This window comes from Rhincodon typus, chromosome 30, assembly GCF_021869965.1.
Source record: "Rhincodon typus isolate 14 chromosome 30, sRhiTyp1.1, whole genome shotgun sequence".
Lineage (NCBI taxonomy): Eukaryota > Metazoa > Chordata > Chondrichthyes > Orectolobiformes > Rhincodontidae > Rhincodon > Rhincodon typus.
The window spans coordinates 2,056,141-2,068,302 of record NC_063361.1 but is presented as its reverse complement, the minus strand read 5'-3'; the positions used below and the strand labels follow the sequence as shown (position 1 = coordinate 2,068,302).

The following is a 12,162-nucleotide window of genomic DNA, read 5'->3' as shown; positions in this document are numbered from 1 at the left end:
TGTGAGGGCATAGATAAGGTAAGGCAGGAATAAACTTTTCTCCTCAATGGAGAGATCAATGACCAGGGAGCATAGATTTAAGGTGAGAGGCAGGAGGTTTAGAGGAGATGTGAGGGAAAGCCCGTTTTCACCCAAAGGGTAGTGCGAATCTGAAACTCGCTGCCAGTGAGGGTGGTAGAGGCAGAAACCCTCATAACATTGAAGAAGTGTGCAAGCTCATACAAAGCTGTGGGCCAAGTGCAAGAAAATGGAACAGGATTATTTGGGTGCATATATTTGACCAGTACAGAAGTAATGGGCTGTAGGACTTTTTTTTGTGCCATAGATCTCTTTAACTCTAAATGTAGAATTATGTAGAGTGTGTGCCAATCAATATGTGGCACTGAAATTCAGTATCCATATCTACAGACTTGTCACTGTATAGCACTAGAATATAGTGACAGAGCTGCCAGTACCCATCGCTACTTTATAAACACTGGGACAGGGCTATCACTGTATAACAACGGAGTGAAGTACTGGTGTATACAATGTGTTCCTGTCATCCTGAACTTACAGCTCTGGTGGCTACTAGACTGTGTCACTCTTTGACACTGGGATGCAGATACTATTCTGTCTTTTTTTGACTGTGTTGGACAATCCTTGATACATGACCTAACAAAAAAGAAAAATCAATCTTATAGAGTCAGAGTTTTTATAACATCTAAAAAGGTCCTTTTGGTCCTTCATGTGCAGGCCAGTCATCAAACATACATCAGTTTTCTAGCACTTTGTCCGTAGCCCTGTGACCTATGGCATTTCAAGTGTTCAGTTAAATACTACTTGATAGTTCCTGCCTCTGCCACCTTTTTAGGCAGTGATTTCCAGATCTTCCAACGCCACATCCTCCCCCAGCTGACCAACCCTGTGAGTAAATCTTTAGTAGAATCCACTGTATACTTCTGCCTTTAAATTAAAACTATGCCTGACACTTATTGACCACCATACTAATGGGAAAAGTTTCTCCATATCATATCTACATGATCAATGCTCATCATACATCTTGTACACCTCACTTAGGTCCCCCGACTTAGCCTTTTCTGCTCTAAGGAAAACAATCTGAGCTTATCCAACCTCTTTGTAGCTGAATCATTTCCTTACAGGCAGCATCCTGGTGAATCTCCTCCGCACTGTCTCAAGCAATCACATCCTTCCCATAATGTGGTGCCCAGAAATGCACTCAATACTTCTGTGTTCTAATTGATGTTATAGTCAGTGACTTGACTAAGTAAGGCAAACATCCTATAAGTTGCCTTAACAACCTCACCTTGCTGATTTCGAGAATCTATGGACGTGCACAGCAAGCTCCCTCTGATCCCCTGTACAATGTAGCTTCCTGCTGTTCAGCATCTATTCCCTTGTCTTGTTAGTCTTCCCAACGTACATCACCTCACACTTTAAAATGAAGTTCCATTTTCCACTGCTCAGCTCATCTGACCAGCCTATCTATATATTACCTTAGGCTAAGGCTTTCCTTCTTGCAGTTTACCACACCATCAGTTCTCTTGAAATCTGCAAACTTACTGATCATACCTCCTGCATTCATGTCTAGATCATTAAAGCAGCAACAAACAGCAAGAAACCCAGAACTGAACCTTGTGGTATGCCACTGGAGCTAGGTTTCCAGTCACAAAAATACCCTTTGACCATTACCTGCTTCTTGGTACAAAGCCAATTTTGGATCCAGTTTTCCAAGTTGAGTTTGATCCCATGTGCTGTTAGCTTCTGAACCAGCCTGCCATGCAAAATCTTGTTAAAGTTTCATTGAAGTCCATGCAAACTGCATTAACTGCACTTCCCTCATGTACACACCTAATCGCGTCTGCTTAAAATTCAATCAAATTCGTGAGACGTGACCTCCCCATGGCAACACCATGATGACTATCCTTGATTAATGCATGGGTCTCCAAATAGGGATTAATTCTGTCCATCAAGAATTTTTTTGAACAGTTTTTCTATTACTGATGTTAGACTCATTGGCCTGTAGTTTCCTGGTCTATCTCTCATATCCACTCTTAGTCACAGAGCTGTATAGCATGTAAACAGATCCTTCTGTCCAACTCGTCCATACCGACCAGCTGGCCTAAATTAATCTAGTCCCGTTTTGCCAGCATTTGGCCCGTATCCCGCTAAACTCTTCCTATTCATTTTGATCAAACCCTCCAACCCTCAAAGGTAGAAGACAGAGGGTGCTGATGGACGATTGCTTTTCATGCTGTAGGCCTGTGATCAGTGGTGTGCCACAGACATCGGTGCTGGGTTCACTGCTTTTCGTCATTTATGTAAATAATTTGGATATGAACATAGGAGGTATGGTAGCAGATGACACCAAAATTGAATGTGTGGTGGACAGCGAAGAAGGTTACTTCAGAGTATATTGGGACCTTGATCAGATGGGCCAATGGGCCAAGAAGTGGCAGTTGGAGTTTAATTTAGATAAATGTGAGGTGCTGCATTTTGGACAGGCAAATCAGTGCAGGACTTATACACTTAATGGTAAGGTCTTGGGGAGTGTTGCTGAATGAAGAAATTTTGGAGTGCAGATTCATAGTTCCTTGAAAGTGCAGTGGCAGGTGGACAGGATAGTGAAAAAGGCGATTGGTATGTTTGCCTTTATTGGTCACTGCATTGAAAGAGGAGTTAGGATGTCATGTGGCTGTACAGGATGTTGGTTAGGCCACTTATGGAATATTGCATTCATTCTAGTCTCTCTGCTATAAGAAGGATGTTGTGAAACTTGAAAGGGTTCAGAAAAGACTTACAAGGCTGTTGCCAGGGTTGGAGGGTTTGAGCTTTAGCGAGTGGCTGAATAGGCTGGGGTTACTTTTCCTGGAGGTTGGAGGCTGAGGGGTGACCTAATTGAGATTTATTAAATCATGAGGGGCATGGACAAGGTGAATTGTCAAGGTCTTTCCCTGGGGTAGGGGAATCCAAACCTAGAGGACATAGGTTTAAGGTGAGAGGGGAAAGATTTAAAAGGGACCTAAGGGACAACTTCTTCATGCAGGGGGTGGTGCATGTACGGAATGCGCTCCCAGAGGAGGTGGTGGAGGCTGGTACAATTACAACATTTAGAAGGCGTCTGGATAGGTACACGACTAGGAAGGGTTTAGAGGGATATGGGCCAAATGCTGGCAAATGGGACTAGATTAATTTAGGAAGTCTGGTCAGCATGGATGAATTGGACTGAAGGGTCTGTTTCGATGCTATACAGCTGTATACCTCTAACGCCAGAAGTGAAAAATAGAGTCATAATGTGGCATTGAATCTGGGCAATCTTGTTTGAGGTTCAGGTCTGCACTTTCCTTTCAATATATGGAGGTGGGAGAAACTTTGTATCAGTCGGGATATTCTAGGAAACAGCTGTCATAAGATGGACAGTGTCAGGAAACTGTTCTTGCTTTTTGGTCAGCCAGCTCCATAATTTGCCTCCTGGATAGATCTAGGGTGAAGAAACAATGTTTTCAGCATGTGATCAACAGTTTGTTGTATTTTTTAATCAGAAGTGAATAACCTTTGACTTGGAAGGGAAACCTAATGAGCATCTACTTTAAAAGTCATTATATTGCCACAATTCTGTCAGAATAAACTTTTATAAACCCAACAACTTTGCTAGCTGTTAGGCACACAGCAGGCTGCCTTCCCTGATTGGCTGTAGCTGGGAATGTTGGAGTTCCTTTTTTGGAAAGATGTCTGAGTAGCACAGCCACATGACCCTGGAAAGTACACCCTTACTGGTTGCATCAACAATGTCATCCTAGTCCAACAGTGAAATATTTTTAAGGAATGGGAACAGCAAGAAAGAAGATGGTTCAGCCTGTTCTCTCTGTACCATCTCTCTGTAAGAACAACTCCTAAGTTCCGCTCCCCTGTCTTATCACTGTAGCCCTGTAAAAAGTTTTCTACTTGCTATCTATTTTTTTCATATACTTTGACTTTACAGACAAGCCTGTCATGTGCTATTTTATCAAATCCTGTCCTAATTCTATTTGTCATTTACTTGGGTTCCACTATTTGTTTTTATTCCCCAGTATGCAATTCTTTTTATTTATTTCTGAGTAATAAACCTCACTTGTCATTTTGCTAGGTAATTACAGGGAGGGAGAAAACTGGGAATGACAGACCACTTAGCCTAACATCAGTTGGAAAATGCTGCAGTCTGTTAGTGATCTCAGAACACTTAGAAATTACCAAAAGGCTTACTTCTGAGCATTACTGTTGGTGATGGACTCGTCTGTGCCAATACTTCACCCTAATATTATACAGTGACAAGCCTGTCCCCTCCAGTATGTAACTCTGTTACACAGCGACAGATCTGTCCCCGCCAGAGCTGCACCCTAGAGGTGTATGGTGGCAGAACTGCACCCTACCAATATTGTGCCTCATTGTTTTGCAGTGACGGTACTGTGAATTCCATCAGCCCTTCCATCATCATCCCATTAGAGGTTCCTTTTATCTTCAACTATTTAACTTGCCCCTGTGACTCAGCGGTCACTACCTCTGAGTCAGATGGTTGTCACTTTTAGTTCTCCTCGAAAGAGCTGAACACACATTCCAGGCTGACACATCAGTGAAGTACTGTTGTTTCACTTTGGCAGTATTCATTCAGTTATTTTTTTAAGCTGGTTAATGCATTTAAACTTTGGCAATCCATTCTTCGAAGCCCAGATTACTGACTTTTATTGGCACCTGGATTTTCCAGTTACTGTTTTGCTTTGTAAGTGGCTGTTTTTAGCGTTGTTGCTTAAATCCTGAATTGGAACCCACTTTGAGTTCTAATCAGTAGAATGGAAACCTGCAAATTTGTGTGATGCTACAGGTTTTATGCTTCAACCCATGTGGGCATATGAATTAAGAACAGGTGTAGGGGACTCAGCCCCTCAAGCTGGCTCCACCATTCATCTGATCATGGCTGATCTGACCTTAACCTCAAATCTACATTCCTGCTTACTCGTAACATTTCACACTGTAAGAATGTGTGTTTCTGCCTTAAAAATATTCAGACTTTGCTTTCACCTCATTTTCCGGAAGAGGAGTTCCAAAGACTCGTGCCTGTCTGAAATAAAAATATTGCTTCATTTCTGTTTTAATTGGATTACCCCGTTTTTAAAGTTCAGGATTTGTTCAAAAATGTTACATAAGAAGAAACATCCTCTCGACATGTACCCTATCAAGACCCCTCAGGATTTTTTGTTTCAGTTAAGCCAATTCTTCCAGTTCTAACCTCCAATGCAAGCTTAGCCTGTCCAACCTTTCCTCAATAGACAACTCCAGTTCCAGTTCTTAGTCTTTTCTGCCTCAAGCTCATCCTTCCTTAAGTAACTTTGTTTAGACTTCATAGTGATTGATACAACTGCGTGGCTTTCTAGGCCATTTCACAGGGTAGCTGAGAGTCAACCATATTGCATTCTGGAGACACATCTGGGCCAGACTAGGTAGGGACATCAGTGAACTAGATGGGTTCTTCCAAAAATATCATTAGATTCTTAATTCCAGATATTTATTGAATTTAAATTCCACCATCTGCCCTGGCAGGATTCGAACCTTAGCTGAATTTCTGGATTAATGGTCTAGCAATAATGCCACTAGGTCAAGGACAGCAGATACATGGGAACACCACCATCTGCAAGTTACCCTCCAAGCCACTCAACATCCTGACTTGGAAATATTTCGCCATCCCTTCACTGCTGGGTCAGACTTCTGGAAATCCTTCCATAATAGCATTGTGGGTCTACTTACAGAATGTGGACTGCAGCTGTTCAAGAAGGCAGCTCACCACAATCTTCTCAAGGGCAACTAAGGATGCGCAACAAATGCTGGCCAGCCAACAATGTCCATGTCCTACAAGTGAGTGAATGAAAAAAAACAGTTGGCCAGTACTGTGCACAGTATTCTAAATACCCAAGTCTCACCAGTGCCCTTTTGTGGCCCACTACAATAGGAATTAGACATCATTATCCTTCTGTTCTTTCAAGGAGAAAGTACTTGCTGGCTTCAGAGAAGAACCACAGAATCCCTGCAGTGCAGAAAGCCTTATTTGGCCCATCGAGTCTGCACTGATGCTCCAAACAGCATTCCACCCTGCCCCCATGACCCCGCATTTCCCAAGTCTAATCCACACAGCGTGCACATCCCTGAAAACTATGGGCAATTTAGTATCGCCAATCCACCTAACCTGCATGCCTTTGGACTTTGGGAGGAAACTGGAGGACCCCAGCAAAACCCACGCAGACACTGGGAGAACATGTAAGCTCCACACAGACAGTCACCTGAGGCTGGAATCTAAACCAGGTTACTGATGCTGTGAGGTAGCAGTACTAACCACAGTGCCACTGTGCTACTCTATTTGAAATGTACATAATCTGTTAATCCACATTCCCAAGGGCAGGTAGCAATGAGGAATAAATGTTGTCCCAGTCCACATCCCATGAGTGAATATAAAGAATATACCGTTCAGAAGTAGGCCATTCAACCAACCAGTCCATGCTCCAATTTAAGCAGCCTTCTATCTTTTCTTGTGTAAATCTACCATCGTAACCCATCATTTCCAACTACTTTGTGTGCTTCCTTAGTTTCCCTTCAAGTACATTTACACTATTCACTTCTGGTGATGGCAAGTTCCACATTCTCACCGCTCTTTGGGTGAAGAGTTTTCGTCTGAATTCCCTATTTGATTTCTTGTAGATTCAACAGCCAAATTGCACTTGGCAAGCTACAAAGTAAAATGTCATTGTGGCCATTTCTGTGATGTTGATTGAGGGATAGATATTGGGCAGAACACTGGGGAGATAACTCTGTACCTCTTCCTCCCAATAGTTCTGGGGAATCTCTTATGGCCACCTGTGTAGGCAGATGAAGCCCAAACATCACAAAAGATGGCACCTCCAATAGTACAATGCTGCCTCTGGAGTGTCATCATTGGTTATTTTGTTTAAAGCCTGGAGTTGGACTTGATTCTGGAACCTCATGACTCAGAGGTGAAAGTGACTCCGAATGAGCTAGGATTGACAGTATTTCTAAGGTGTAATTTCTGTTGTTTCATATTGAATAAAGCTGTCCACTCTCTGTATTTTGATAGATTTTCAGTAAACTCAGAGCATTTCAGCAGTATGTGTTTCCTGACTGAACATTGCAGGATGTTTCTATGTTCTGGAATTGTCTGCAAATTGAACGTAATGCTGATATCATGTGGTGCTGTCTGTTGGTAGGCTGTCCATGCAGTTCCAATGTGCAAAATATGTTCTAGCTTTCCTCTGCTATTGTGCCCTCCCTACCATGTGATGCACTGTATGGTTTTCTGTACAAATACTGGTGAATTAGTGATCCCCTCTCCATGGAATTTTAATGTGCTTTACCTCCTAACTGATAATATGTAAGTAGTGTTGGGGCTAATTAGTATCTCTTAATTTGGTACCTAGACATTTGACTGGTTTTGTGTTTTCTGTTCAGTAATTTCAAAGAAGATACAGGTTAAGTAGTTGCAGTGGCTGTTCAATCCATTTCACGGTAGTTTACTGCAGTAACTGGTATTGTGTTATACTGTAATAACCACTGCTGTTGTAAAGTTGACTGAGGATGAGCTGTTTTATTGAAGTCCTAATATCTGTACCAGCAACAAATATGGGTGTTCTACTATAATATTTGAGTCTTGTGTTACAATTTCACGTAAATGAATTAATCCTTGTTATATGAACCTTGCAAATATTTGGAAATGGTTCCATAAACAGCAAATGAATGAATAGTTAAATAGATTTAGTGTTCAGTGAAGTGGTGAGTGATAAGGTAGACAGCAAGTGAGCTTCCTTCATTCAATTCAGGACAAGGAGTTAGTCCTTTGCAGTCTATTCTGGTTGTCTTTATTCAAATCATAGAATCCCTACAGTGTGGAAGCAGGCCATTTGGCCCATCAAGTTCACATCGACCTTCCGAAGAGAATCCCACCCAGACCCACCCTTCCACCACCACCCCCCCCAAAAAAAAACCTTTTAACCCTGCATTCCGATAGCTAATCCATGTAGCCTGCGCATTCCTGAACATTATGGGCAATTTAGAATGCCCGATCCATCTAACCTGCACAATGTTTGGACTGTGAGAGGAAACCGGAGCACCCAGAGAAAACCCACACAGACACTGGGAGAATGTGAAAAGTCCACGCAGACAGTCACCTGAGGGTGGAATCACACCTGGCTCTCTGGAATTGTGAGGCAGCAGTGCTAACCACCAAGCCACCGTGCCTCCCCAAATAGCTACGCATTTCTAATTTCTCAACTTTTTGGATTTCTAAATCTTCCTTCAGCTCAACTCTTCTCCTCTCTGTTAGTTTAAAATCAGGCCTACAACTCCCATCATATAATCTACAAGAACATTGGTTCTAGCTAAGGTTAAGTGAAGCTCACCTCAATGGAACAGCTAACTCCATCTTTCTCTGAGTGCTGGTTTTGGTGATCCATGAACTGAAACCCTATCTTCTCTCACCATTCTTTTGGCTGAGTGTTTAATTGTCTAACCTGATTGATGATCTGACAATTGGTGCATGGCACAAGGTACAATCTAGCAATGATTACTTTTCCAGTTCTGAATTTTAGTTTGGATCCTAACTCCTCCAATATTCTCAGCGAAGCAGTATCCAGCTCCACATATATCATGAATCATACGTGGGCTGAGGCAGTGGATCCTTACACTATTCATCTTGAGAAAATGTCCTTACCCTGGTCCCTGGTCCCTGGTCAGGGCTGCTGAGAACAGTATCTATTCCCTGACTAAACAGTGCCTAGTCATTTCAGTATCACTTTTCACTTCCCCCACTTGAATAGAATCCTGAGCTATGGTCAGTTTTCTCATTTATCTGGCAGTCCTTGTCCTCATCCACATAGGTAGCAAGTGCCTGATGCCAGTGGATCCAACTCGTGTGCTGAGGCTCTTGCATTACTACGTGGTGGAACCTCGTATCTGTCTCTGACCAATGTCCAACTCCACAGTTCTAATTAACCCGAGAAGTGTGATTGCCTTCAGAAGTGAAGTGACCAGATAACTCTCCTCCTATCTAATGCCCTGCAACATTTATTGTTTGGTCTATACCTCAACAACCTGGAGCTGACATTGCCTATACTGCGACGCTTATGGCAGATATGGTTGTCTGGTTTTGCAGTGCATTCTACAAACTGCCTGATGTTGCGCTCACAGTATGCACCAACCCTGCCCGGCCTGCCTGACTCTATTATTTGGTCAGGTAACCAATTGCCAATTTTGAGAAGGAAAATAAGGCTTGGAGCAAAAAGAGACGGATACTTATCAGTTGCAGTTTTCTTTTTTTAAAAAAAAGCAGCATCTTCTTCACTCACTGTACCAAGTTCACACTTAAATTATTTGACAATTTAGCACTCAGTTCAGTAAGCACTCTGTTTCTCCACCACTCTGCTTCCCACTCTAAATTGACAGTTACTCTTTGAGAAAACAACATCAGAACTTCTATTTTTTTTCCCCCCATTTACCATCTCTGCACCTTTTAAACTCTGCCTTAAGAAGCTAGCACTTTGAACTGCAAGCATGGTTTGAAATTCCTGAAGATGAGAGCAGGTGATGTTGTATAAAATATTTATATTTGCAGATTCTCACTTTATTTGTGCAAAATTAAGTTTTATTTATGTCAAGAAAGGCCCTCCTTATAGCCTAATGGCGCTATTTCTTGGCACCCTAACTGACTATTCACGCTTGAGCCAAGGTATTGTGTTTTAAGTATCGACAGTGGTGATCGGATGGCAGCATCTCTGCCTCATTTTACCTGATTCCTACTGGAAGATTGCAAAGCAATAATCTGGAGTTGAGAAACGGAGAGACTGATTGATTGTTGTGTGAGCAGTTTCATGCCATCTGAAATCAGCATACTTAGCACAGATCTCCCAGAAGCAGGGTAGTGCAGGTCACTTTCACTTGGCTGTTACCAGATGCTGCAATGAAGGATTCAAAATATTCTGTTCCAGTCCAGCTGCAGAATCTTAACTGCAGAGTTTATCCAAAGCATGTGATGTCATTCAAGAATAAAAATATTCTGAAGCTTGTAGTAGTGCAGTTTGTGCGAACTAGCGTGCACTGTGCTTGGGTAATAATTCACCCTTAGCAAATGGTCAGTTTTTCATGGATGGACTGGTCGGGTGAGACAAATAAAGAAAATACTCTTTATGGCAATGAATGGATCGATGAACCCAAATCATTTAAACCCCATTGGCAGGTTACTGCTTAGCCTTTGTTGATGCCAAATATAATTCCTATAAAACCAAACCTGAGTAGATGCTGAAGATCTGAAAGGGGGGAAAAAAAAACCTGGGGAACCTCAGCAGGTCTAGCAGCATCTGTGGAAAGAACTATGACCTTTTCATGAACTTCCTATAACAACATCATGGTTTGATTCGGTAAAATTGTATCACACTGTGTACTTTTTTCTTTTAATATATGTGTTTTTGAGTTTTAAATTAGAAAAATTGCCAAAATTCTAGCAATTTGTTGTTAATTACGTTTGTCAGTATTTTGTAGCAGTGCACCAACGTTATGAGGAACCCTGACTGAAATTTCTGTTCCCAGATGTGCTTTGTGTTTATCCAGTCTGGCTGAGGTTATCTTTCACTAAAACCTCAACTTTCCAGTTGTTTCATTTTTCTCATCAAAATTTTCAATTGTTTTGTTTTAAATCAGCAAAAGTCCAGGGGATGAACTGGGAGCAAAGAAGAAGAAAAAGAAACCGAAGCGGAAGAAGGAGAAGGGTGGAGGAAAGCTAGACTCAGACGATCCATCTAAGGTATGGTTTAGGGGAAAACGTGTCCTGTACCATCCAGCAATCTCGATGCTGCAGGCAACTATTTATCTCCATGGAATAAAGTACAAGTTTAGCACTTCTGAAAAAGGCGTCTGGACGTTTCTTGTGATTTGATCCTTTTCTATACAAGTGAGGTTCTTTCATGCAGCTGACTACATATTAAATATATGGGATGGCAGGTTAAATCAAGCTGAGCAGATAGAAACAACTGTGTTATTCAGTCAAATGTTGAGTTTAATCACAGCAGTGATGAAGGGCCTTTGGGACCATAAAATATAAGACCACAAGTACAATATTCAGCCCATCAAGTCTGCTCTGCCATTCAGTGCAATTGTGGCTGATCTGATAATCCTCCACTCCATTTTCCTGCCTTATTCCCATAACCCTTGATTCCCTGTCTAATTTTTTTAAAAATCTGTCTTGATTTTGTTTTGAGTATGCCTAATGATGTAGCCTTGACAGGCCCTTGCTGTAACATATTCCACAGATTCACTGCCATCTGAGAGAAAAAATGCTTCCCCATCTCTTTTTTTTTCTTAAATGGACAATGCCTTACTCTGAGATTATGCCGTCTGGTTCTGGACTGTGCAGTAAGGGGAAAGAACCTCTTGGTATCTATTCTGTCAAGTCTCCTCAGATTAAGGTCTTGTTTTAAGGTCTTGTCTCATTCTTCTAAACGCCCAATAAATACAGGCCCAAACTACTCAACCTCTCCTCATAAGAAAATCTCTCCATTCCTAGAATCAACCTAAGGAACCTTCCCTGGACTGCCTTGTAAGGGGACCAAACTGTTCACAGTATTCCAGTTATGGTCTGTACAGTTTTAGCATGACTTCATTAATTTTAGAAAAATAAGAAGAGAAAATGCTAGAGAAACTCAGGTTTGGCAGAGAGAAACCAAAATTAGAGTTTAGTGGCCGTGATGTCACTTGAGAACTGAAAGGAGCTGGGCAATGATGATTTTTCTTTTTGTACCATTGTCCGAGGGGGAGGAGGAACGTGTGGAACAGATAGTGAGAGTATCCGTAACAAAAGACAAAGGGAGTTCTATTGGTGGTATAGGAGGTGTGTATATATAATGTAAAATAAGTATGAATGTTAAGTGTGAAGTGGAGGAATGCATCATCTCTGCTGAGAGCAAAGCACAAACAAGATGTAGCAGGAACTGCAGATGCTGGAGAATCTGAGATAACAAGGTGTAGAGCTGGATGAACACAGCAGGCCAAGCAGCATCAGAGGAGCAGGAAGGCTGACGTTTCGGGCCTAGACCCTTCTTCAGAAAAAATTTTTTCTGAAGAAGGGTCTAGGCCCGAAAC

General features: G+C 41.9%; 1 protein-coding gene across 1 annotated transcript in view; it reads left to right on the top strand.

Moving 5' to 3' along the window:
- The window catches only part of LOC109933639 (glycylpeptide N-tetradecanoyltransferase 1-like), a 63,679-nt gene that overhangs the window by 8,702 nt on the left and 42,815 nt on the right, over positions 1-12,162 (top strand). The window contains exon 2 of the mRNA XM_020532662.2: positions 10,726-10,828. Within this exon, the coding sequence (XP_020388251.2) occupies positions 10,726-10,828 (103 nt within the window). The remainder of the gene's footprint in view (positions 1-10,725; positions 10,829-12,162) is intronic.